The sequence below is a fragment of the Bombina bombina genome, chromosome 6, assembly GCF_027579735.1.
Source record: "Bombina bombina isolate aBomBom1 chromosome 6, aBomBom1.pri, whole genome shotgun sequence".
NCBI classification, from domain to species: Eukaryota; Metazoa; Chordata; class Amphibia; order Anura; family Bombinatoridae; genus Bombina; species Bombina bombina.
The window spans coordinates 755,559,084-755,586,631 of record NC_069504.1 but is presented as its reverse complement, the minus strand read 5'-3'; the positions used below and the strand labels follow the sequence as shown (position 1 = coordinate 755,586,631).

Genomic DNA, 27,548 nt, shown 5'->3' with positions numbered 1-27,548 from the left:
CAACACCGGCGCGAAAATGAGGCTCTGCTTATGCTTTGGGAAAGCCCCTAAAGAATAAGGTGTCTAATACAGTGCCTGCCGATATCAATATATCAAAATACCCAGATAAAATGATTCCTCAAGGCTAAATATATGTTAATAATGAATCGATTTAGCCCAAATAAAGTCTACAGTCTTAATAAGCCCTTGTGAAGCCCTTATTTACGATCGTAATAAACATGGCTTACCGGATCCCATAGGGAAAATGACAGCTTCCAGCATTACATCGTCTTGTTAGAATGTGTCATACCTCAAGCAGCAAGAGACTGCACACTGTTCCCCCAACTGAAGTTAATTGCTCTCAACAGTCCTGTGTGGAACAGCCATGGATTTTAGTGACGGTTGCTAAAATCATTTTCCTCATACAAACAGAAATCTTCATCTCTTTTCTGTTTCTGAGTAAATAGTACATACCAGCACTATTTCAAAATAACAAACTCTTGATTGAATAATAAAAACTACAGTTAAACACTAAAAAACTCTAAGCCATCTCCGTGGAGATGTTGCCTGTACAACGGCAAAGAGAATGACTGGGGTAGGCGGAGCCTAGGAGGGATCATGTGACCAGCTTTGCCATTTCCTGTTGGGGAAGAGAATATCCCACAAGTAAGGATGACGCCGTGGACCGGACACACCTATGTTGGAGAAAAAGCATACACGTTCTGCAAAACTGCTTTAAAATACACCAATCTTTTCAAATTTTTGATATAAGATTCAATTTATGCAGTTAAGTTTGCCCCACAAGAAAAATAAACACTTAACCCTTTATTGTGAAAACCGGATAGTTAATAAACCTAAATCCGGAAAAAACACCCCCTGCACCTCGCCACAGCCCTGCTGTGGCGCCTAGCTGCCCTCAGGGATTGGAAAAATGGGGTTAAAGCTTTGATTTGGCCCAACACTTCCACAAGGGCCCTCCAGAGTTGGAGCTTGCTGCTTGCTTTGTAAATACAACTGCGCATCTGAGGCGCGAAAATAGGCCCCGCCCATCTCACTCAATGTTTTGTCAGCCTAAATGAACTGCACCAGAGCGGTTCCAAACTAGCCATGTGGGTTCTGAGACCCAAAAAGAAGCCAAAGTGTACCCTCAATAAAGTCTCCAAAAAACGTTATTGCCCAAAAAACGTTAACAGCACTCCCAGTTCACAAAACGTTTGCCCACAAACATTCCAAACTCAGTGTCAACCATTTTTTATCAGCCCCTTATGCAAGCCTAGTAATACCCTTCTATATCTCTTAGGATTACTGATTACCCTCATGGGGAAAAAACACAATTTATGCTTACCTGATAAATTTATTTCTCTTGTGGTGTATCCAGTCCACGGATCATCCATTACTTGTGGGATATTCTCATTCCCAACAGGAAGTTGCAAGACGACACCCACAGCAGAGCTGTAATATAGCTCCTCCCCTAACTGTCATAGCCAGTCATTCGACCGAAAACAAGCCGAGAAAGGAGGAACCATAGGGTGCAGTGGTTACTGTAGTTTAAAGGGACAGTTTACTCAAAAATTTTCTACCCTTTAATTTTTTACCAATAATCCACTTTACCTGCTGGAGTGTATTAAATTGTTTACAAGTAGATCCTTTACCCTTATATTGGCATTTGAAATAGTTGATTTAGCATGTGGTATCCCCATCCTATTCTGAAAGTTTGTGGCCGCAGGTCCCAGCTATAGATAAGCTTTGTAAACACAGCCAGCAGAAGAAATTATACTCCCAGTAGGATATAGCAGAGATAAGGTAATAAAATGTTGATTTTCCATTGTTCTCTCCAAGTACTGGTGATTGTTTTAAGGACAGATATAAGATAAAGAAGCAGGTATATTTGCACAATGTGATACAGTAATGAGATCGGATTATACCTACAAGCTCAACCCATTTTATAAGGTTGTGGCTTCAAAACACAAAACCAGAGCTGTAATATTCACAAATAAACCTTAAAAAGCTAATTTTCATACATTTTTTTACTCTGCAGTTGGTAAAAAAAGCAATTGTAAACACATTAAGGGAAAACTATTTTACAGTATACTGTCCCTTTAAATTTAAAAATTACCTGCCTTAAAATGACAGGGCGGGCCATGGACTGGATACACCACAAGAGAAATAAATTTATCAGGTAAGCATAAATTGTGTTTTCTCTTGTAAGGTGTATCCAGTCCACGGATCATCCATTACTTGTGGGATACCGATACCAAAGCTAAAGTACACGGATGAAGGGAGGGACAAGGCAGGAACTTAAATGGAAGGAAACACTGCCTGTAAAACCTTTCTCCCAAATATAGCCTCCGAAGAAGCAAAAGTATCAAATTTGCAAAATTTTGAAAAAGTATGAAGCGAAGACCAAGTCGCCGCCTTGCAAACCTGTTCAAAAGAAGCCTCATTTTTAAAGGCCCAAATGGAAGCCACAGCTCTAGTGGAATGAGCTGTAATCCTTTCAGGAGGCTGCTGTCCAGCAGTCTCATAGGCTAAGCGGATTAAGCTTCTTAGCCAAAAAGAAGGAGAGGTTGCCGAAGCCTTTTGATCTCTCCTCTGTCCAGAGAAGACAACAAACCAAGCAGATGTTTGACGAAAATCTTTAGTAGCTTGTAAGTAAAAACTTTAAAGCACAGACCACGTCCAGATTGTGAAACACAAGGATGGAACAACAATCTCTTGATTGATATTCTTGTTAGATACCACCTTAGGTAAAAACCCAGGTTTGGTACGCAGGACTACCTTATCCGAATGGAAAATCAGATAAGGAGAATCACATTGTAAGGCAGATAACTCGGAGACTCTACGAGCCGAGGAAATAGCTACCAAAAAAAAAGGACTTTCCAAGATAAAAGTTTGATATCTATGGAATGAAGAGGTTCAAACGGAACTTCTTGAAGAACCTTAAGAACCAAGTTTAAGCTCCATGGTGGAGCAACCGGTTTAAACACAGGCTTGATTCTAACTAAAGCCTGACAAAATGCCTCAACGTATGGAACATCTGCCAGACGCTTAACTAGCTGACAATCCTTTTTCCAAACCTTCTTGGAGAAAAGATAATATCCTAGGAATCCTGACCTTACTCCATGAGTAACCCTTGGATTCACACCAATAAAGATATCTACGCCATACCTTATGGTAAATTTTCCTGGTGACAGGCTTTCGTGCCCGTATTAAGGTATCAATAACTGACTCAGAGAAGCCACGCTTTGATAAAATCAAGCGTTCAATCTCTAGGCAGTCAGCCGCAGAGAAATTAGATTTGGATGGTTGGAAGGACCCTGAAGTAGAAGGTCCTGTCTCAGAGGCAGAGACCATGGTGGAAAGGATGACATGTCCACTAGATATGCATACCAGGTCCTGCGTGGCCACGCAGGTGCTATCAGAATCACCGATGCTCTCTCCTGCTTGATCTTGGCAATCAGTCGAGGGAGGAGAGGAAACGGTGGAAACACATAAGCCAAGTTGAAAAACCAACTATCAGTGTCGCCTTGGGATCCCTGGACCTGGATCCGTAACACGGAAGCTTGGCGTTCTGGCGAGACGCCATGAGATCCAGTTTTGGTTTGTCCCAACGATGAATCAGTTGTGCAAATACCTCCGAATGGAGTTCCCACTCTCCCGGATGAAAAGTCTGACGACTTAGAAAATCCGCCTCCCAGTGCTCTACACCTGGGATATGGATAGCTGATAGGTGGCAAGAGTGAATCTCTGCCCAGTGAATTATTTTTGAAACTTCTAACACCTCTAGGGAACTTCTTGTTCCCCCTTGATGGTTGATTAAAGCTACAGTCGTGATGTTGTCCGACTGAAATCTGATGTACCTCAGAGTTGCTAACTGAGGCCAAGCCTGAAGAGCCTTGAATATCGCTCTTACTTCCAGAATATTTATTGGAAGGAGAGACTCCTCCTGAGTCCACGATCCCTGAGCCTTCAGGGAGTTCCAGACTGCACCCCAACCTAGAAGGCTGGCATTTGTTGTTACAATTGTCCAATCTGGCCTGCGAAAGATCATACCTTTGGACAGATGGACCCGAGATAGCTACCAGGGAAAAGAATCCCTGGTCTCTTGGTCCAGATTCAGTTGAGGGGACAAATCTGTGTAATCCCCGCTCCACTGACTAAGCATGCATAGTTGTAGCGGTCTGAGATGTAAGCGTGCAAATGGCACTATGTCCATTGCCGCTACCATTAAGCCGATTACTTCCATACACTGAGCCACCGAAGGGCGCGGAATGGAATGAAGAACCCGGTAGGAATTTAGAAGCTTTGATAACCTGGACTCCGTCAGGTGAATTTTCATTTCTATAGAATCTGTCAGAGTCCCTAGAAAGGAAACTCTTGTGAGTGGGGATAGAGAACTCTTTTCCTCGTTCACTTTCCACCCATGCAACCTCAGAAATGCCAGTACTACGTCCGTATGAGACTTGGCAATTTGGAAGTTTGACGCCTGTATCAGGATGTCGTCTAAATAAGGGGCTACTGCTATGCCCCGCGGCCTTAGGACCGCCATAAGCGACCCTAGAACCTTTGTAAAGATTATTGGGGCTGTAGCTAATCCAAAGGGAAGAGCTACAACTGGTAATGCCTGTCTTGAAAGGCAAACCTGAGAAACCGATGATGATCTTTGTGTATCGGAATGTGAAGATAAGCATCCTTTAGATCCACTGTAGTTATATATTGACCCTCCTGGATCAGTGGTAGGATGGTACGAATAGTTTCCATCTTGAACGACGGAACTTTGAGGAATTTGTTTAAAATCTTTAGATCCAAAATTGGTCTGAAGGTTCCCTCTTTTTTGAGAACCACAAACAGATTTGAATAAAAACCCTGTTCCTGTTCACTCCCATAACTAGGAGGTCTCGTACACAGTGTAAGAATACCTCTCTCTTTATCTGGTGTGCAGATAATTGTGAAAGGTGAAATCTCCCTTTTGGGGGGGAAGCTTTGAAGTCCAGAAGATATCCCTGGGATATAATTTCCAACGCCCAGGGATCCTGAACATCTCTTGCCCACGCCTGGGCGAAGAGTGAAAGTCTGCCCCCTACTAGATCCGTTACCGGATAGGGGGCCGTTCCTTCATGCTGTCTTAGAGGCAGAAGCAGGCTTTTTTGACCTGCTTACCTTTTTTCCAGGTCTGGTTTGGTCTCCAGACCGTCTTAGATTGAGCAAAAGTTCCCTCTTGTTTATTATTAGAGGAAGTTGATGCCGCACCTGCCTTGAAGTTTTGAAAGGCACGAAAATTAGACTGTTTGGCCCTAGATTTGGACCTGTCCTGAGGAAGGGCATGACCTTTTCCTCCAGTGATATCAGCAATAATCTCCTTCAAACCAGGCCCGAATAGGGTCTGCCCCTTGAAGGAAATGTTAAGTAGCTTAGATTTTGAAGTCACGTCAGCTGACCATGATTTAAGCCATATCGCTCTGCGCGCCTGTATAGCAAAACCAGAATTCTTAGCCGTTAGTTTAGTCAAATGAACAATGGCATCAGAAATAAAAGAATTGGCTAGCTTAAGTGCTCTAAGTTTGCCAAGTATGTCATCCAATGGAGTCGCTACCTGTAAAGCCTCTTCCAGAGACTCAAACCAGTACGCCGCAGCAGCAGTGACAGGGGCAATGCATGCAAGGGGCTGCAGGATAAAACCTTGTTGAATAAATATTTTCTTAAGGTAACCTTCTAATATTTTATCCATTGGATCTAAAAAAGCACAACTGTCCTCGACAGGGATAGTAGTACGCTTTTCTAGAGTAGAAACTGCTCCCTCCACCTTAGGGACTGTCTGCCATAAGTCCCGTGTGGTGGCGTCTATTGGAAACATTTTTCTAAAAATAGGAGGGGAAGAGAATGGCACACCTGGTCTATCCCATTCCTTATTAATAATTTTTGTAAACCTTTTAGGTATTGGAAAAACATCAGTACACACCGGCACTGCAAGTATTTATCCAGTCTACACAATTTCTCTGGCACTGCAATGGAATCACAGTCATTCAGAGCAGCTAAAACCTCCCTAAGCAACATGCGGAGGTGTACAAGCTTAAATTTAAATGTAGAAATATTAGAATCAGGTATCTTCCTGAGTCATTAACATCACCCACTGACTGAAGCTCTCTTTCCTCAGCTTCTGCATATTGTGAGGCAGTATCAGACATGGTTCTTAAAGCGTCAGTATGCTCTGCATTTTGTCTCACCCCAGAGCTATCTCGCTTACCTCTAAGTTCAGGTAGTCTGGCTAATACCGCTGACAGTGTATTATCCATGACTGCTGCCATGTCTTGTAAAGTAAACGCTATGGGCGCCCTAGATGTACTTGGCGCCATTTGAGCGTGAGTCCCTTAAGCAGGAGTCAAAGGGTCTGACACGTGGGGAAAGTTAGTTGGCATAACTTCCCCCTCGTCAGATTCCTCTGGCGATAAAATTTTTTAAAAGACAGAAAATTATCTTTATTGCCTAAAGTGAAATCAGTACATTTGGTACACATTCTAAGAGGGGGTTCCACTATGGCTTTTAAACATAATGAACAAGGAGTTTCTTCTATGTCAGACATGTTTATACAGACTAGCAATGAGACTAGCAAGCTTGGAAAACACTTTAAATCAAGTTAACAAGCAAATATAAAAAACGGTACTGTGCCTTTAAGAGAAACAAATTTTGTCAGAATTTGAAAAACAGTGAAAAACAGTGAAAAAATGCAGTAAATCAAACAAAATTTTTACAGTGTATGTAATAGACTAGCAGAGCATTGCACCCACTTGCAAATGGATGATTAACCCCTTAGTTCAAAAAACGGATCAAAAAAACTAAATAGACGTTTTTTAACAGTCACAACCAACTGCCACAGCAAGCTGTAGCCCTACCTTCCCCAATAAACGACTTTGGAAAGCCTTTGGGCCCTTTAGAGATGTCCTATAGCATTCAGAGGGCCTTTGAGGGAATCTGGATGTCTTAGTTTGTCATTTTAACTGCACAAAAAAACGTTAAAATAGGCCCCTCCCACTCATATTACAACAGTGGAAAGACCCAGGAAACTGTTTCTAGGCAAAATTTAAACCAGCCATGTGGAAAAAACTAGGCCCCAATAAAGTTTTATCACCAAAGCATATATAAAAACGATTAAACATGCCAGCAAACGTTTTATATTGCAATTTTATAATTTTTACCCCTGAGAGTAAGCATGATACCAGTCGTTATTAAATCACTGTATTCAGGCTTAACTTACATTAATCCGGTATCAGCAGCATTTTCTAGTGTTTTCCATCTCTAGAAAAAATTATAACTGCACATACCTGATAGCAGAATAAACTGCACGCCATTCTCTCGCTGAAGTTTTACCTCATCTGTGTAATCCCCTCAGACATATGTGAGAACAGCAATGGATATTAGTTACAACCTGCTAAGATCATAGAAACCTCAGGCAGATTCTTCTTCTATTTACTGCCTGAGATAAAATAGCACAACTCCGGTACTATTTAAAAATAACAAACTTTTGATTGAAGAAAATAAACTAGCTATATTTAACCACTCTCTCTTACGACCTCCTTGCTTGTTGAGAGTTGCAAGAGAATGGGTATGACAGTTAGGGGAGGAGCTATATTGCAGCTCTGCTGTGGGTTTCCTCTTGCAACTTCCTGTTGGGAATGAGAATATCCCACAAGTAATGGATGATCCGTGGACTGGATACACCTTACAAGAGAAATGACTTAACATACCTCACTGCTTATAGCATGAAAAACGTTCCTCACACTGAAGTTTCTTGTACCCCTCAGCCTCTGTGGGAACTGCACTGGATCTTAGTGACAAATGCTAAGATCATCATCCTCCAGGCAGAAGTTTTCAGCCACTTGCTGCCTGAGAGTAAATAGTACACACCGGTACCATTTAAAATAAAAAAACTCTTGCTTGAAGAAAATAGAAACTAACATTTTATCACCTCTTTCACTTTACCCTTCCTAGTACTTAGAGTAGGCAAAGAGAATGACTGGGGGGTTGAGTTAAGGGAGGAGCTATATAGACAGCTCTGCTGTGGTGCTCTTTGCCACTTCCTGTTAGCAGGAGGATAATATCCCACAAGTAAAGGATGAATCCGTGGACTCGTCGTACCTTATAGAAGAAAAGTGAAATCACATGATCGTTCATGCCATTGCGTGATTTCAATGATGGGATCATGTCAGGGGGGAGTGCCTATGACGCTAGGCATGTCCTCTAGCACGCATTACCATTCGGGAAGCGCCTTTGGCTTCAGTACAGCCAAAAGGCTAGGGCGTTCTATGCTATCCTAAGGATGTTAAAGCCCAGTGCAGTTAGGACGGCATAGAGTGTCCTAAGGGCGGGAAGGGGTTTGTTGATTTGTATTAAAAAAAAAGAAAAGACTGACCATCTTCCATTGGTTTAAAGCACCCAACCCAAGCTCAGGTGTTCTCATGACAGTATATTGAAAATGTGTATAAAGTTAGGGAGCCTCATTTGGATATAAAGAAAAAAAGCAGAAATTATTCAGCCCATAAAGGCATTGTAGTGTAGTGTTGGGACACCTTGTAAACTGGTGACTGGCTAAGGAGAATATGACCATATTATGTGACACAGATCCCAATTTTAATATAAAAACATAGTTGTCTTTTTACAGCATTTAAAAATGTGGGGCGAGATCCGATATACGGCGTAGTTTTCGGCGCAAGCGAGGGAACCTGCGCCGCCCGTAATTTCACCTCACACATCGGGGTATTACATATACGGCGTCGTCAGATGCTAAAGTGGCGTAAGTAGGACAAACTGGCGTTGTTCCGAAAAGTGCGCAAATACACATTTTAGTCGTCGCAAGTACTTACGCCAGTATTTTGTGCACGTAAAGTCTCAATAAAGTGTAGTTTTATGCAAATTAGGCTAACACTCGTAAAAATTACCCGCGACTTCATCTACAAATGTGCAACGTAATTACGCTATTCAAAATTCATATATAAACCCATGTGCAGCCGCCATTTTCTTCAGTGTGTTTGAATGGTTCGTTGAGCTACAGCACACTACAGTGGAGTTAAGAATTAGTTAGAGTAGAGAGAGAGGCGCAAACAGAGGAGTTAGTTAGGTCGCATTGTTGGTTGGGTAAGCTTGTACACTTACACATCTTTTACATATTGCACACATATTGCATACATACATATACAAAATACACAACACTTTTTTTTTCTAACACCTCACACATTTTATTTAAATTTTACAGTGTGATAGGCTGAGTGTTTGGCTGTGATTGTGTGTGATTGAACTGGGAGTGAGTGTGAGTGTGTGAGTGTGTGTACTGTGAGGATGGTAGGGAGAGGTAGGGCGGAGGGGAGGAGGGGAGAGGAGTATTGTAGCGGACAGGAGGAGCAGCGGAGTCCCCGTCAGGGAGTAAGTGGAGTGGGGAGAGGGAGAGCTAGAAGGGATGATAGGAGGGGAGATGCCCAAGAGACCAGGCACATCAAGGAGAGGGACAGAGGGTGCACATGGGGACAGAAGGGGGGAGGAGGGAGAGGATAGGGAGGAACCCACACCAGGGACATCGCAGGGAGGAAGCCAGGTGTCCACAGAGGATGAGAGGTCCTCATTTCTCATTCTCTGAGAATGTTGCCCTAGTCCAGGCCATCATGGACAATTACAGTGCCCTCTTTGGCCAGGAGTAGGGCAAAGGTGTTGCCAGAAGACGGAAAACAGCATGGTTGGCGGTAAAGGATGCCGTCAACAGTGTGGCCCCGCAAAGGAGTGGCCTTAAAAAAAGATAGAATGACTGTAAGAGGCGGGTGAAAGAGAAGATGGGGCAGGAAGCCATGCACCAGAGGGGAATAGGCGGTGGTCCACCCTTGGAAGCAGAATTCAACACCTGGCAGTATGATATGTATTTGAGATATAACATCCTTTAATGTCACACATTCATGTACACAATCATGTATCAGGCCATGGTATTTGGCCTACTAACAAAAACATCTACAATTATATTTGACATTAATGCTACTTAACACAATGCAATTCATGATATGAGGTGGAATAGTGCAATACTAACATGTCTCAGAGTAACACAGGCGACAAGCCACATGTAGAGTTTTCAGTAAATGGACACTATAGCCATCACAATACTTTTAGCTCAGAAAGCAGGTTATGTGCCTACATTAGGCTAAAGTAAATTGTGTGACCATAGTGTCACTTAAAGAACACATTTTCTCCATCATTGACATGTACACATAACTATTGTATGAAACACATACCTGTATACTGTGCAGATTAAAATCCCTCATATCACAAATCACATTGTGCACATGCATGTTATAGTTTGACATGAGAATGAGTATAGGCCCTAGCATGTATCAATGTACATTGTATGCCCACATGGACATATATATGACTGTACTAATCCCTCTCATGATTTGACTCCTCCACAGAACCTCCTGTCACCAGGCTGCAAACAGGCATGCCGCCACCTCCACCACCACCACCAGTAACAGGCATGCAGCCACCACAACCACCACCACCAGTCACAGGCATGCAGTCTTCAGGCAACAACTTGAACATTATGCTCCCAGGCATGAGCAGGGTTGGATGGCATCAGTAGAGGACCCGGAAGTGATGCCACCACCATTGGCATATGACCCCTGACCAGAGGAATACTCTTCTTTTGGCTTTGAGGGGGAGCCAAGTCAGCCACAAAGGGTACATGTCTTTACCCCCCCCCCCCACAACACAATATCAGGGCAGTCATGGATTATATACACAAGGTATGTCCCAAGAAGTGCAAACTGGACAGGCTGAGTGGTCACACACTGCTCATCAATGGGACTACCAATCCACCCTTAGAGCTCCACCATCCTCTTCCCTTGGGAGAGCTCCACCATCCTCTTCCCTTGGGAGAGCTCCAGCATCCTCTTCCCTTGGGAGAGCTCCAACATCTGCAGATGAGCTGTCAGCCTGTGGAAGATAATCTCACCCCTGTAAAGGAGAGAGGGAATTTTTAGGACCACAACTGCAGGCTTAGGAGTGTTGTGAAAGTATCAGTGATTCTGTGTAAGTGAGGGAAGGCAGCAAGGTTCAGAATCATTAGATACAGTTCACTTTTATTATAAGGATAGGTGTGACAATGGCTGAGACCTCAGAGCATATAGCCCCACTCAGTATTGACAAACTGGTTCCCACATAAAACAACAAGCAATTGCAAGTTAAAGTTATAAACATACCATATCTAATCATAGGTGGCAGCAGACATGGTGTACAACTAAAGGCAACAAATAGAGCTAATGAGATTTAGGCAGCAGTTAGGTATTGAAACTGAACAAATATGAATATAGGTAGAATAGAGCGTTTAAATATGAAGGCAACCTAACTAAGATTCTGAGACATGTCAGGAGTAATTGCTGAATATTCGTAAGTTACTGCGGTATGAGTATGAAGGAAGCGCTTTTGAGACTTACTAGTAATAGTAATGGGTGAGGTCTGTCCGGACAGAGTAAAGTTCCCCTGCAGAGTTTGGGGGAATTGCAGCGTGTGCGATGGCGTGTGACGTCACCGCTTGCCGGTTCCGGTCCTGTGTTTGGTAGAGAGGTGAGCAGCGTCTGTCTCAAAGGTTGCAAGCAGGTTAGAGGGTGAGAAGCTGGATTCAACAATCAAGCAATTTGGTATGAGTAGGAGGGAAATTTAAACTGCTTGTTGGGGAGGAGTTATGTAAGTGTGAAAAGACACAGCTATACAAAGGATAAGGCAAAGAACTTAGGCAATTATGACATGAGCATATAGGTGAATTACTGAAGCACCAGCAGATGCAGCTGAGGATGTCGCACCAGCAGATGCAGCTGAGGATGTTGCACCAGCAGATGCAGCCGAGGATGTCCCACCAGCACCATCAGCTGGACCTGCACATCAAGCACCTAGAAGCCCTGCTGCTGAAGAGCCTGTGGATGCTCTGTATTCTCCCCTGGGTGTGGAATACATTTCACTACAGAGGAGGCTCATAACAAGCTGCGAGAGCATTCAAAGAGGCCAACAGAGGTTTCACAGGAGCCAAGAGAGGTTACTCAAGCGTAGCATAGAGCTGCAGAGGGACATTGCAGCATCATTAAATGGAATTGTACAAAACCAGTCGTAGATGATGAGAATTCAGTCTGATATGCAGATGCAGATGGACAATAGATGGCGGGAACAAAATCAACTCTTGGGTGTGTTGGTTGAGCACTTTACACACCAGTAGGACACTGCCTCCAGCCTATCATCTGTGGCCAGCACACCAGCAGAAACAGAACAATCCTCTCAAACCAGGAGAACAAGGAAATCCACTACAGCCACCTCAGCTCCCTCATACAAGAAGCCAAACAAGAAATAAATATTCTTATAGTTGACCATAAATCTTGTCCTCTGTTATTTACCATATACTTGTCATCCACATCCATGTGAGGTGTGTTTTAGTACAGTAATATTGTTAAAACATATAAGACCTGTGTGGAAATGGCCCAAAAAAGGTCATATTACCATGTTTATGACATATTCATGTTCTTTAAACCACATCACATTGTTGTGTATGTAGGGTACATATAGCAATATTCACTTATAAGATGTAAATCAAGGTTTCTCACATCCAATATAAATTGACACATGGGTATATCTAAATAATAATGTATTTACAGAAGGTGTGAACATAAGGTATAAACATCCATTTTGATTCTTATTAATGATAGTCAATAAATCATAGTGACCTAAACATGAATTAAACAAATGTGAAATTTACAGTAATTAGGGTGGTTAAGGGAAGGGGGGTGGGATGTAGTAGTTTCACTTACATGCAGTGGAAATCCGCAGTATGTAATTCTGCAAGACATGATATATACACATGCAATGGTTGGTGAGGTACAGTCAAACATCATAATACATGTGAATGTTACGGTTTACTGTACTTATGAACAAGTAACTTACAGGTGAAGTATTCGGGGATCACAAAGTCCCTCACTTCATTTGCCCTCATTGTCCCCCTGTCCACATCCTCAGGTACAGGAACCAGCTGCTGTTCTTCTGGTTCCATGTCCCCCAATATACGTGTATCCACAGCAATGTTGTGTAGAATACAACATGCATTGACAATGGAACACACTTTGTTGGGGTTATACTGTAAAGCTCCGTCTGTCAAATCCAGACACCTGAATCTGGTTTTGAGCAGGCCAAAGCTCCTTTCGATGACATTTCTGGTCCGTATGTGGGCCTCCTGGTACCTGAGTTGTGGCTAGGGGGTGCACCAAGGGGGTTAACAGCCATGGTCTGCAGCCGTACCCTGCGTCACCTGTCATGTAACATATGTATTCTGATTACTACAGGTTCATCATGTGCTTAAAGGGACATAAAATGGATTTCATTTAAAAGATATTTTTTTCAAAAACATTAAATTGGTGCATTGTAAGCTATCTACTTTTATACGAATCCAAACAAAGTTAAAGAGACACTGAACCCAAATTTTTTCTTTTATGATTCAGATAGAGCATTCCATTTTAAAGGGACAGTCTAGGCCAAAATAAACTTTCATGATTTAGATAGAGCATGTAATTTTAAACAATTTTCCAATTTACTTTTATCACCAACTTTGCTTTGTTCTCTTGGTATTCATAGTTGCAAGCTTAACCTAGGAGGTTCATATGCTAATTTCTTAGACCTTGAAGGCCACCACTTTTCAGAATGCATTTTAACAGTTTTTCACCACTAGAGGGTGTTAGTTCACGTAATTCATATAGATAACACTGTGCTCGTGCACGTGAAGTTATCTGGGAGCAGGCACTGATTGGCTAAACTGCAAGTCTGTCAAAAGAACTGAAAAAAGGGGCAGTTTGCAGAGGCTTAGATACAAGATAATCACAGAGGTTAAAAGTATATTATTATAACTGTGGTGGTTATGCAAAACTGGGGAATGGGTAATAAAGGGATTATCTATCTTTTAAAACAATAAAAATTCTGGTGTAGACTGTCCCTTTAAGAAAATGTCCTTTAAGTGAAAAACTATTTATAGTATACTGTCCCTTTAAAGGGACATGCAACACACATTTCTTCTTTCATGAGTTAAAAAGAACCTGCAATTTTATTCAACTTTATAATTTACTTCTATTATGTAATTTTCTCCATTCTCTTGATACTATTTGCTGACAAGCATATTAGATATGCTCATTAGCTGCTGATTGGTGGCTGCACATAGATGCCTCATATGATTGGCTCATCTATGTGCATTGCTATTTCTTAAACAAAGGATATCTAAAGAATAAATCAAATGAGATAATATAAGTAAATTGTAATGTTATTTAACATTGTATTCTCTATCTGAAACATGAGATAATTATTTTGTGTTTAGTGTCCCTTTAGTAGAAATATACAGACAGAATGAAGGTACTCACCAAGCAGCCATCCTCCTGAGAGTGTGCCAGATTCGAAAAGCTGGAATAAGGAGGTCTGGCGCAGGATGTAGGAATCATGTGCACTACCTGGAAAGCTTGCATACACATGTGTGAATTTCAGAGTGGTAGCGCAGAACACCTGGCAATTCAAGGAGTAAAACCCTTTCCTGTTAATATAGAGGATTGGCTCCTCATGTGGGCCGACGATACACACATGTGTGCAATCAATTGCCCCCATGACATTGGGAATACCCCCCAGTCTATAGAAGACTTGTTTAAGACGGTTCCATTCCTGGGGGTACGTGGCAAATGAATGTATCGCTGTGTCTGGTTATCTAGAGCAGTCAAAACCTCCCCTAGAATCCTGGAGAAGGTGGACTGCGCTAGGCCAGACACAAGGCCCTCTGTTGACTGGAATGACCCGGATGCCAGGAAGTGTACAACACACAACAGCTTCTGCATACCAGTCAGAGCTCGGTTCCTATTCGCTTGAGGGTCAATATCATCCTTCAAGACCTCATATAGGTCAATGAGGCTTGCAGAAGTCAAGCAATACTTTTCCCTGACCTCCCTTTCTGTCATCCCAAACCCAAACAGGGTGACCCTAACCCTGTGTATCCTTGGTGCCCTTGCTCTTCCCCTCTGCTGATGCCGACGTCTTATAGGCCCTGCTGGCCTATGACCAGCTGCAGCAACAGCAGCAGGGGCAGCACCAGGGACAACAGCAGGAGGAGCAGGGACAGCAGCAGCAGGAGCAGGGACGGCTACAGCACCATGACCAGGGACCTCAGCAGCAGGTACATCCTCCACAACAGGGGCTTGTAGGGCTTCCAGCACCCCTTGTGCCCCACGATGCTGTCTGTGTACTTGTTGCAGAAAATGCAGGGGAAACATGGTGGCTAATGAGGGTGTGCATTGCCAGGTGTTTTAAGGCTGTAGGTGAGAGGTTGTGCTGTTTGTGATTGGATTGACACACTTGCAGGGGCAGGAATTAAGAATGCTTAGAAGAGGTTTAACTGTTTGAGGTTTGCTGCTGATATGTATGTGATTGCGTATGCGTTTGTTAGGCCTTCAGGGAGTTACGTTGGTTTTTAGTCAGTGCAAGGGTTGCTGCGCCTGCAATTTGTGGCGAGATGAGAATTTAGTAGATTTTCTGAATTCTGCGCGCGTAAGTCCTTACGCTGTATATTGGATACCAAACTGAGTGTGTTTTCTATGTCAGTCTATGGGCAAAAAAACTACGGCCGAAGGGTGAAATATACGAGCGTAACTTCTATGTTACGCCGTATATAGGATACTAAACTAGTGCAAAATTTGGCGTCGCCGGCTTTTGCGGGTGACGCTGCATATCGGATCGGGCCCCTGTTGTTTATTTGCAAGTGAATGTGTCAATACCTTCTGTTTTGTGTAATTATTTGGTCTCATAGGCTGCACTCCCAAAGATGTATTTAAACTCTTTTTGTAAGGTGTGCTAAACCAAACGTTGTGGATTTGTATTTAAAAAAAAGCAAAGTATTGTAGCATTAGGACCAGTCAACATGTTTTGTTTATTTGCAAGTGTATGTGCGCCAATACCCTTTGCTTTGTGTAAATATTTGTTCTTCATGGTTGCAATCCCAAAAATGTATTTAACCCCTTAAAGGGACATGAAACCCAAACTTTTTTCTTTCATGATTTATCTAAAGCCTGGTTTCTCAACAGCCGGGCCGTGGCCCAGTACCGGGCCGTGATAGCCCTGCTGGTGGGCCCTGACCTGTCATGCCCCCACTGCACACTCTTACCCTGCTGCAAACCAGGGGCAGACTGAGACCAATCAAGGCCCCAGGAAAACTGTCTCACACTGACCCAAATGTATTCAAATGTATGCAAATGAACATGGTAGCCTCCCTGCCCTAACCCCAACAGGCACATCAACCTCCAGAGCCAGGACCCCCAACAATAAGGGCCAGAGAAAAAGCCCCCAACCTCCAGGGCCAGACCTCGCACTCCATGGCCCTCACAGCGACAGACCCCCAGCAGGACCCCCCACACTCCAGGGCCCCCACTAAACCCACTTAACTGCTTAGTTACTGATATGGCAACTGAAAACTCCAGCTTAAGAAATGCACCAGGAGCCATGGAGATGCCATTTGTGGGGCCCCCTACTTGTTAGTCCCTTGGCCCAGATTCTACCGGGCCCTGGACATGTCCAGCTAAAATTTACCGGGCCTTGAGGTCACTTTGGTTGAGAACCACTGATCTAAAGCATACATTTTTAAACAACTTTCCAATTTAATTATTTTTTTTTAATCGAATTTGCTTCATTCTCTTGATATCCTTTGTTAAAAAAGCATATCTGAATGGGCTTAGGTGATGGGAGCTAGCTGCTGATTGGTGTCTGCACATATATGCCTCTTGTGATTGGCTTACCAATGTGTTCAGCTAGTTCTTAGTAGTGCATAGCTGCTCCTTTAACAAAGGATACCAAGAAAATAAATCAAAATTGATAATAGAAGTTAATTAGAAAAAAAAATACAATTGTATACTTTATCTAAATCATGAAAGAAAAAGTTTGGGTTTAATGTCGCTTTAAGGACTGGGCATTTCAAAACTTGCCTATAATACTAGATAATTTTTAACATTTTTACCATCACTCCATTTAAACAGAAATGGAGCCAAAGGTGTTTTTATTTAACCTAGCAAAACAATATTTTTTTTCTTAGTAGAGAACCCAAGGTATTGATCTAGGCCCATTTTGGGATATTTGATGCTACTTTTTCACTGCAAAATGTGATTATATTAAAAAAAATTGTTAACTTTTTCACAATATTTGGGGTCCTCACTGAAATTATTTACATACCACTTGTGCAGTCATAACAGAAATGGTTGTAAAGGCTTCTCTGGGATCCCATGTGTTCAGAAATAGGAGACATGCACGGCTTTGCAATTGCTTTTTGGTAATTGGCAACTGCGCACCACACATCTGAAATTCCTGGCAGTACCCAGTTTTCTATCCATGTATCTCTTTATTACATACATACAAGAAATTCTGTAGTGTAGCTGCCCCCCTCATTTACCCCACCTGCCCCCTCCAAGAGTTATTTTTCCCTACCATCTATTCCCCCTCTCCACTCTAGGACCTCCCTCTTCCTCCTTCTTCCTCTCTCCCATTCTCAGTATTGATTTTTTCCTGCAGTGTAGAGAATTTATCTCTAGCATGTTTGTGTACACCAAAAAGTTCACCTGCTTTTTGACCATGAACTGTGAGCACAATTTAAATTTAGAAGTAATAGCCAAAGGGAGTGGCAGTGTTACAGATAATTTTACAAGCAGTTTATTAATTTTTAATTTATCAGGACATCTGTTTGAACCTCAGAATCAAATTTTAAAATGAATCTGAAAATTCAAAAGCTTATTCTATGAGAAGGATGTGTAAGGTGAGGTTTTTATATGTTTATATATACAGGTAGCCCTCAGTTTACGCCAGGGTTAGGTTCCACAAGGAATGGTTGTAAATCGAAACCGTTGTAAATTGAAACCCAGTTTATAATGTAAGTCAAAGGGAAGTGAGGGAGTTAGGTTCCAAGCCCCTCTCAAAATTGTCATAAGTAACACCTAATACATTATTTTTAAAGCTTTGAAATGAAGACTTTAAATGCTAAACAGCATTATAAACCTAATAAAATAATCACACAACGCAGAATATATAATTCAACTAAGTTAAATGAACAAAAACATTTGCTAAACAGCATTATAAACCTAATAAAATAATCACACAACACAGACTTCACTTGCATTTTTCTGCAAACAGTTCTTTCTATGCATTCCAATCTGGACTGATTTATAGACAGGAAGATCTTGTTCCTTTGAAATCTGCTCCATAGCTTGTAAAATTATCTGTAACACTGCCACTCCCTTTGGCTATTACTTCTAAATTTAAAGGTGTAAGAAATTAGCATATGAACCTCATAGGTTTAGCTTTCAACTAAGAATACCAAAAGAACAAAGCAAAATTGGTAATAAAAGTAAATTTGAAAGCTATTTAAAATTGCATGCCCTATTTAAATCATGAAAAAAAAAATCACATGACTGTCCCTTTAAATGAAGCAAGTAGACAGTAGAATGGGTAATAAAGGGATTATCTATCTTTTTAAACAATAACAAAAGTTTAGATGCCGGCCCATTTTTTGGTGAACAAACTGGGTTGTTCTTGCTGATTGGTGGATAAATTCATCCACCAATAACAAACTGAACCAAAAAAACATTAGATGCCTTCTTTTTCAAATAAAGATAGCAAGAGAACGAATACAAATTGATAATAGGAGGAAATTAGAAAGTTGCTTTAAATTGCATGCTCTATCTGAATCACAAAAGAAAAAATTTGGGTTCAGTGTCGGTAACTACTGATTGGCAATTTCCCTCTTCTGCACTAACATGGTACACAGGCAAGTAAGTGCACATCAGAAAATCTAGGTTCTGAGACTGACACCAAGCAAGTGCATGTGTTTCAGATCTGAGTGAACTTTAAATAGGGGTTAAGCAGCTATTTGTAAAAAAAAAACACACTTTATATTGCATAAGTTTCTATCATGGGTACATCCTGTTTCACAAGTCTCTAATTTTATTTTTTATTTTTTTGAAGGGAAAAATTAAATCTGCACACAAGTTCACTTGATTTTCCAGATCGCTTGACATATATATATATATATATATATATATATATATATTTATTTATAAAATTATGGAATATAATATAGGTAGCACAGTTTTACAAAAGCATTGCAAGTCAGCTGTTTAGCAGATACTTTACAGTCAAGCCATCTGGAAAATCAAGTGAGTGAACTTGTGTGCAGATTTAATTTTTCCCTTCAAAAAAATAAAATATAAATTAAAGTGAATGTAAATTTTGATGCTAAAGTGCCCGGTTTTTAAAATTTCGATTAAAAACAGGGGCACTTTAATTCATCAAAATTTCCTTTTTTACTCCTGTTGTGAAAAAATACTTACCTTTTAAACTTGACAGCAGCTCCAGCTTCCTCCAGTCATCGCAAATCATTTCTGACATCAGAAATGATGGATAGGTCATCCTCCAATCACGGCTTCCCCCCGGGGGAATCAGTGTCTGATTCAACGTCATGATTGGAGGAAGCCGGATTCCTCATTTTAGACCCAGGAAGAGGCTTTGCGACAGGTGGAGGAAGCTGGATCGGCTGTCAAGTTTAAAAGGGAAGTATTTTTTCCCAACAAGATTGAAAAGTAAATTTTGATGAATTAAAGTGCCCCTGTTTTTAATCAAATTTTTAAAAACCGGGCACTTTAGCATCAAAATTTATATTCAATTTAAAGACTTGTGAAATAGGATGTACCCATGATAGAAACTTATGCAATATAAAGTGTGGTTTTTTATATATATATATATATATATATATATATATATATATATATATATATATATATATATATATATATATATATATATATACACACACACACATACACACAGTGGGGCAAAAAAGTATTTAGTCAGCCACCAATTGTGCAAGTTCTCCCACTTAAGAAGATGAGAGAGGCCTGTAATTTTCATCATAGGTATACCTCAACTATGAGAGACAAAATGTGGAAACAAATCCAGACAATCACATTGTCTGATTTGGAAAGAATTTATTTGCATATTATGGTGGAAAATAAGTATTTGGTCACTTACAAACAAGCAAGATTTCTGGCTCTCACAGACCTGTATCTTCTTCTTTAAGAGGCTCCTTTGTCCTCCACTCATTACCTGTATTAATGGAACCTGTTTGAACTTATTATCAGTATAAAAGACACCTGTCCACAACCTCAAACAGTCACACTCCAAACTCCACTATGGTGAAGACCAAAGAGCTGTCGAAGGACACCAGAAACAAAATTGTAGACCGGCACCAGGCTGGGAAGACTGAATCTGCAATAGGCAGGCAGCTTGGTGTGAAGAAATCAACTGTGGGAGCAATAATTAGAAAATGGAAGACATACAAGACCACTGATAATCTCCCTCGATCTAGGGCTCCATGCATGATCTCACCCCGTTGGGGTCAAAATGATCACAAGAACGGTGAGCAAACATCCCAGAACCACACGGGGGGACCTAGTGAATGACCTACAGAGAGCTGGGATTAACGTAACAAAGGCTACCATCAGTAACACACTACGCCGCCAGGGACTCAGATCCTGCAGTGCCAGACGTGTCCCCCTGCTTAAGCCAGTACATGTCTGGGCCCGTCTGAAGTATGCTAGAGAGCATTTGGATGATCCAGAAGCGGATTGGGAGAATTTCATATGGTCAGATGAAACCAAAGTAGAACTGTTTGGTAGAAACACAACTCGTCGTGTTTGGAGGAGAGAGAATGCTGAGTTGCAACCAAAGAACACCATACCTACTGTGAAGCATGGGGGTGGCAACATCATGCTTTCGGGCTGTTTCTCTGCAAAGGGAACAGGACGACTGATCCGTGTACATGAAAGAATGAATGGGGCCATGTATCGTGAGATTTTGAGTGCAAACCTCCTTCCATCAGCAAGGGCATTGAAGATGAAATGTGGCTGGGTCTTTCAGCATGACAATGATCCCAAACACACCGCCCGGGAAAACGAAGGAGTGGCTTCGTAAGAAGCATTTCAAGGTCCTGGAGTGGCATAGCCAGTCTCCAGATCTCAACCCCATAGAAAACCTTTGGAGGGAGTTGAAAGTCTGTGTTGCCCAGCGACAGCCCCAAAACATCACTGCTCTAGAGGAGATCTGCATGCAGGAATGGGCCAACATACCAGCAACAGTGTGTGACGACCTTGTGAAGACTTACAGAAAATGTTTGACCTCTGTCATTGCCAACAAAGGATATATAACAAAGTATTGAGATGAACTTTTGATATTGACCAAATACTTATTTTCCACCATAATTTGCAAATAAATTCTTTCCAAATCAGACAATGTGATTGTCTGGATTTGTTTCCACATTTTGTCTCTCATAGTTGAGGTATACCTATGATGAAAATTACAAGCCTCTCTCATCTTCGTAAGTGGGAGAACATGCACAATTGGTGGCTGACTAAATACTTTTTTGCCCCACTGTATATATAGCTGATTTTCAAATAAAGCACATAGAATATTGGCAGCATTATTATAATGATTATTAAAAGATGCTGTTTTGAGCCAGGTTTAAACTAAGGTAAAATAAAGGGTAAACATATGGAAAAAATTTGGATCTCAGTTTTTTAAATAAAAATAAATATCGCTAAATTATGAAAGTTCTTTTTAATTTAGAAGATAATGAAAAAAGCACAATTTTCCTTTTGCCAAAGTCCCCAAGGCAGAACATAGTGCGATCTGCGATATCACAGAATGTGGAGCCTGCCTGCAGAAAGAACGGCCAGGTCTGTTAAACAGAGAATTTTTTCTTCAACAGGATTTTTTTTTTCTGGCCAGTGCAGTGCTTTCAAATGGACAACCGGCACATTTTTAGTGCAGACAGTACTTTGAAATTATTGGCTAATTGCTGCTCTGCTCCTGAAATTGATACTTTTTTATGCAATATCATTATTGATACTTTTACCCGCCAGAACGGCTTCTGCGACTGCGAGGTAAGTCAGTTCTGGGCACAGGGCATGTGGTTTTTTTCGGGCAAGCAGAAGGAGTAAAAGCTTTTTAAAAATGTTTTATTATTATTATTGTATTATTTCAATAGCATCGAGCGGTGGTGCGGCGGTAGTGTGAGAAGGCTGAGTGAGAGCAGGAAAAGAGCACACAACAAATGTTTACATTGCACACATCTCCTACTGTAGCGCATCACATCATTCTTGGAGACCGCAGACCGGCAATGTGTGCTGTATGCCTCAACAGCGTATCACCTACAGCACGTCTTAGCTATGATTTACATTCACAGACCTGCCCCTACATTAGTGAACAGCATGGTGACTTGCAAGATCCCATATACCGGAGAAATGCTGTGCAAGTGGGTGATGAGGTTACACATGCTGTACACTAATGCAGGGGCAGGTCTGTGTAATGAGCCCACTGAATGTAAATCATAGTAGACATGCTGTAGGTGATACGCTGCTGAGGCATACAGCACACATTGCCGGTCTGCGGTCTCCAAGAATTATGTGATGCGCTGCAGTAGGAGATGTGTGCAATGTAAACATTTGTTGTGCACTCTTTTCCTGCTCTCACTCAGCCCTCTTCTCACACTACCGCAGCACCACCGCTCGGCTCTATTGAAATATAAATGCAGGGGCAGGTCTGTGTAATGAGCCCACTGAATGTAGATCATAGCTAAGACGTGCTGTAGGTTATACGCTGTTGAGACATACAGCACACATTGCCGGTCTGCGGTCTCCCAGAATGATGTGATGCGCTGCAGTAGGAGATGTGTGCAATGTAAACATTTGTTGTGCGCCACCGCTCGGCTCTATTGAAATATTAATGCAGGGGCAGGTCTGTGTAATGAGCCCACTGAATGTAAATCATAGTCCTCAGTGTATACTGGCCCTTTAAGCAGATTTTTGTTTGTACTATGGCACTTACTGGGTGGAAATCGCTAAATTAATTTACTCCTGAGTCCTTCCATGTCCTTAGCCAAAGCTGCCCTGGCGCCACAATTCAATTCTACAGTATTTTTTATCTGATAATCCAGTATTTCTCCAGTCCAGTGTTACCAAAACTCCTCTCCTTTACAAATGTTTCATTCCTGTCCTCACACCCTCAGTGTTAATATAATCTATACATTTGTGTGTCTATGTATACTATCTTGCTTTAAAAAAAAAAGTTTTAATTTATTTTTTAAAGTTTGTTCACTGGCTGTGTGAGTGTAAAGAATTACATTCCAGTACATTTCAGGTTCTTTTGGCATTACTGCAATAAGCTTGTTTTTTTGTTGTTTTTTAAATGCTTCTCTAAAAAAAAATTTAAAAAAATTATGCCAATATGTTCTAAAAACTCGCCCTAAGACACTGTTAGTGTTAGGTTGGCAGTATTTTGGTTATTGTGGTGGGTCAGCTTGTTGTCAGAAGGGGCTAAATAGTTTGCACACTCCTCTTTTACAACCAAGGGGTTATGCTAGCAATTTAGACCAGCGACACATCTGTTATTTATTATCACCTTCCCTCACTAAGGGCTAGATTTATCAATGCTGAGGCGTACAGGGGCGCTTATACGCGCCCCTGTACGCCTCAGCTCGCCTGTGGCGGGGCGAAAATTACCCGCAGGTAATTAACATTGCACACGTGCGCAATTTTGCGCTCGCGTGCAATCCCGCCCCCTTCCCGCGCACAGCCAATCAAGCGCGGGCAGGAGCTGTCAATCTCCTCGGTCGAATTTGACTGAGGAGATTGAATTTTGCCACAATAGAGGTGGCGAAGATGTTAGGGAAGCAGCGGTCTGGTGACCGCTGCTTGATAAATCTCGGCGAGCAGGTTCTTGAGAGAACTTGCAGCCGAAGAGGCTTGATAAATCGAGCCCTAAATATTGGAATCAGATTTTAAACAATGAATTAACAGCCAAAGCCCTTTTATTTGCAAATTGTAAATAATAGCAATAATAATAATAATAATACTAATATAATTAGTACTAGTAGACTAGTATTTTATTACTATTAGCGTAAGTTTCTCTGATGAAAGAAAGTCTACTTTTGTTTGCCTACTATAGCAGTGGTTCCTCAAGAACAGTAAAAATTAAACCAGGGTTGTGAGTGATATACATTTTAAATGTTAAAGGGACATGCCACCCACATTTTTTCTTTTATGATTTAGAAAGAGAATGCAATTTTAAACATCTTTCTAATTTACTTATATTATCTAATTTGTTTTATTCTCTTGATATTCTTTGATGAAAAGCATATCTAGATATGCTCACTAGCTGCTGATTGGTTGCTGCACATAGAAGCCTCGTGTGATTGGCTCATCCTGTGAAAAACTTGCACAAAATACTGGAGAAATTTTAGAATTTTTGCTATCACTCTGTTTAAACAGAAATAGAACCTCTGTTTTTTTTATTTAGATATGAAAACTAAAATAAAGTAGACAACCCAAGGTATTGATCTTATATTACCATTAGAGTATGTTTGATGCCACTCTTTAGCCTCGCAAAACTTACACACAACTACTGCAGTCATATGACAAAATGGTTGGAAAAGCTTCTCTGGGATACCCTTTGTTCAGGAAGACAACACATGCGTGGCTTTGCCATTGGGTTTTTTTTTACAGCTGCACACCACACTTCTAAAATTTCCAGCAGTGAAAGTATATTCAGTTAGCTTGCAAGATTAATATTTGCCAGTAACAAATACTTACTTTTTTATTTTATTTTTCCTGTAGTATGGGGAGCCACCTCCCCCTTCAACCTTTATTTTTCTGTAGTGTAGCGTAGTCCCTTCATCTCCCTTCCAAACAGGTATTTTGCCATAGTGTAGGGACTCGGCACTCCGCCTTTCTGCGCTGGGTAGCCCACACGTCCCCTCCTTCCATTCCACTTTTTTTTTTTTGTAAGTACAATTTTGTTTTTTGTAAGTACAATCCTGTTTTTTTGAATTACACTTTTGTTTTTTGGAAATAAAATACAGTTTTTATAAGGGGGATGTTTTGACAAAAAAGTGTTTTCATTAAAAAAAAAAAAAAAATGTTTGTATTTCCAAAAAACAAAAGTGTAATTCCAAAAAACAAGATTGTACTCCCCCCCCCCAAAAAAAATAAATTGTATTTGTAATTAAAGATTTGTATTCTAAAAAAAATAATTGTATTTAAAAAAAAGAATTAATTTTGAACATTTAGATTTGTATTTATATGTCACTATTTATTTACAATGATAAAGAATCACACAAGCTTACTTAAGTTAGACAGCAATCTTATTCCATACAGAAAGACTCTTTTAATGTAATGAGGCTCATTTTATAAGATTATTGTAGGGACATACTAAACATGTCCCATAATTGTACACAGTTATGATTTATTACGTATTACGTTTACTGTGCCCAAAAGTTTAAATAGTTAAAAAGCATGAAACGCTGAAATAAATCTACCCTACATAATTTAATAATAAAACATATAAATATAAGGTAAATCTGAGTTTTGTAATGTTTAATTCCAATGCTTTTTAACTTTTGATAGTGAACATATACTGCATATATACACTTAGACACAAGACATGCGAAGAATAAATAAACTTTATAGTATATATTTGGCATCACCTCCAGCTCTTGCTTGCGTGCGTCCAATCCGTCCATTGTGTGGGTCTGGGCTCAACTTTAGTAACGTTCAAATTTACTAAGCTCGATTTCAGGGAACTGGCGCTGCTGTCCCCGTTATTTCCTGGTGTTTGTTCCGGGTTCGCTTGGAAGAGGAGGGTAAGAGGAGGAGACTTTATCTGCGAGTAGCATAACAATTTTAAGTATACTGTGGGGTATTTTAATTAAAGTTAAAGCTCATATTACATAACATACAACACATCTGCTTTATAAATTGACAACGATAATATGATATTGTGTCATGATATCGTCTGATAATTACCGAATATGAATTATGGGTTATTAAATATAACACGTGACTCAATATTAAATTAGAAAAGGACAGTGAATCATCACCCTACTTTTCAGTACTAAATACACTGCAACGTGATGTTCTATCTTTACCATAAAGGTGCATATTATTTTATGTGTAGTAAGGTATCTGTTCTGTTTCATTTAACTGCATAACATATTACAAATATTTGGAGTGTTTGAAAGTAGCTAAACGTGGAGATATAAAAAATGGGATGTACTAAAAGGAATGACAAGGGTGAATGACAAAATGGAATGCCCATAGACTTTAATGGGATGTAAAATTAAAAGTGTTGAAGCAACAAAACTATGATACATATCAACTAGATATTTACCAGATATGTTCCCCAGGTACAGTAGCATATTCTGAAAGTGAGATTACTTCAGATTATAGCTGCTTTCTATGGAATGACAAGGGTGAATGACAAAATGGAATGCCCATAGACTTTAATGGGATGTAAAATTAAAAGTGTTGAAGCAACAAAACTATGATACATATCAACTAGATATTTACCAGATATGTTCCCCAGGTACAGTAGCATATTCTGAAAGTGAGATTACTTCAGATTATAGCTGCTTTCTATGGAATGACAAGGGTGAATGACAAAATGGAATGCCCATAGACTATAATGGGATTACATTTAAAAGTGCTATAGAAACTAAATAATGATACATATCAAATAGATATTTACCAGATATGTTCCCCAGGTACAGTAGCATATTCTGAAAGTGAGATTACTTCAGATTATAGCTGCTTTCTATGGAATGACAAGGGTGAATGACAAAATGGAATGCCCTTAACTATAATGGGATTACATTTAAAAGTGCTATAGAAACTAAATAATGATACATATCAAATAGATATTTACCAGATATGTTCCCCAGGTACAGTAGCATATTCTGAAAGTGAGATTACTTCAGATTATTGCTTTTTTCTTTGGAATGACAAGGGTGAATGACAAAATGGAATGCCCATAGACTTTAATGGGATGTAAAATTAAAAGTGTTGAAGCAACAAAACTATGATACATATCAACTAGATATTTACCAGATATGTTCCCAAGGTACAGTAGCATATTCTGAAAGTGAGATTACTTCAGATTATAGCTGCTTTCTATGGAATGACAAGGGTGAATGACATAATGGAATGCCCATAGACTATAATGGGATTAAATTTAAAAGTGCTATAGAAACTAAACTATGATACATATCAACTAGATATTTACCAGATATGTTCCCCATGTACAGTAGCATATTCTGAAAGTGAGATTACATCAGATTATAGCTGCTTTTTCTATGGAATGACAAGGGTGAATCACAAAATGGAATGCCCATAGACTATAATGGGATTACATTTAAAAGTGCTATAGAAACTAAACTATGATACATATCAACTAGATATTTACCAGATATGTTCCCCAGGTACAGTAGCATATTCTGAAAGTGAGATTACTTCAGATTATAGCTGCTTTCTATGGAATGACAAGGGTGAATGACAAAATGGAATGCCCATAGACTTTAATGGGATGTAAAATTAAAAGTGTTGAAGCAACAAAACTATGATACATATCAACTAGATATTTACCAGATATGTTCCCAAGGTACAGTAGCATATTCT

At 40.4% G+C, this 27,548-nt stretch overlaps 1 protein-coding gene across 2 annotated transcripts in view; it reads right to left on the bottom strand.

Moving 5' to 3' along the window:
* Positions 1–25,719, bottom strand: part of SHFL (shiftless antiviral inhibitor of ribosomal frameshifting) — a 571,473-nt gene extending 545,754 nt beyond the window's left edge. For both annotated transcript variants that reach the window (XM_053718031.1, XM_053718032.1), the window contains exon 1: positions 25,583–25,719. In XM_053718031.1, the coding sequence (XP_053574006.1) occupies positions 25,583–25,618 (36 nt within the window). In that variant the 5' untranslated portion in view covers positions 25,619–25,719. The remainder of the gene's footprint in view (positions 1–25,582) is intronic.
* Positions 25,720–27,548: the final 1,829 nt, after the last annotated feature.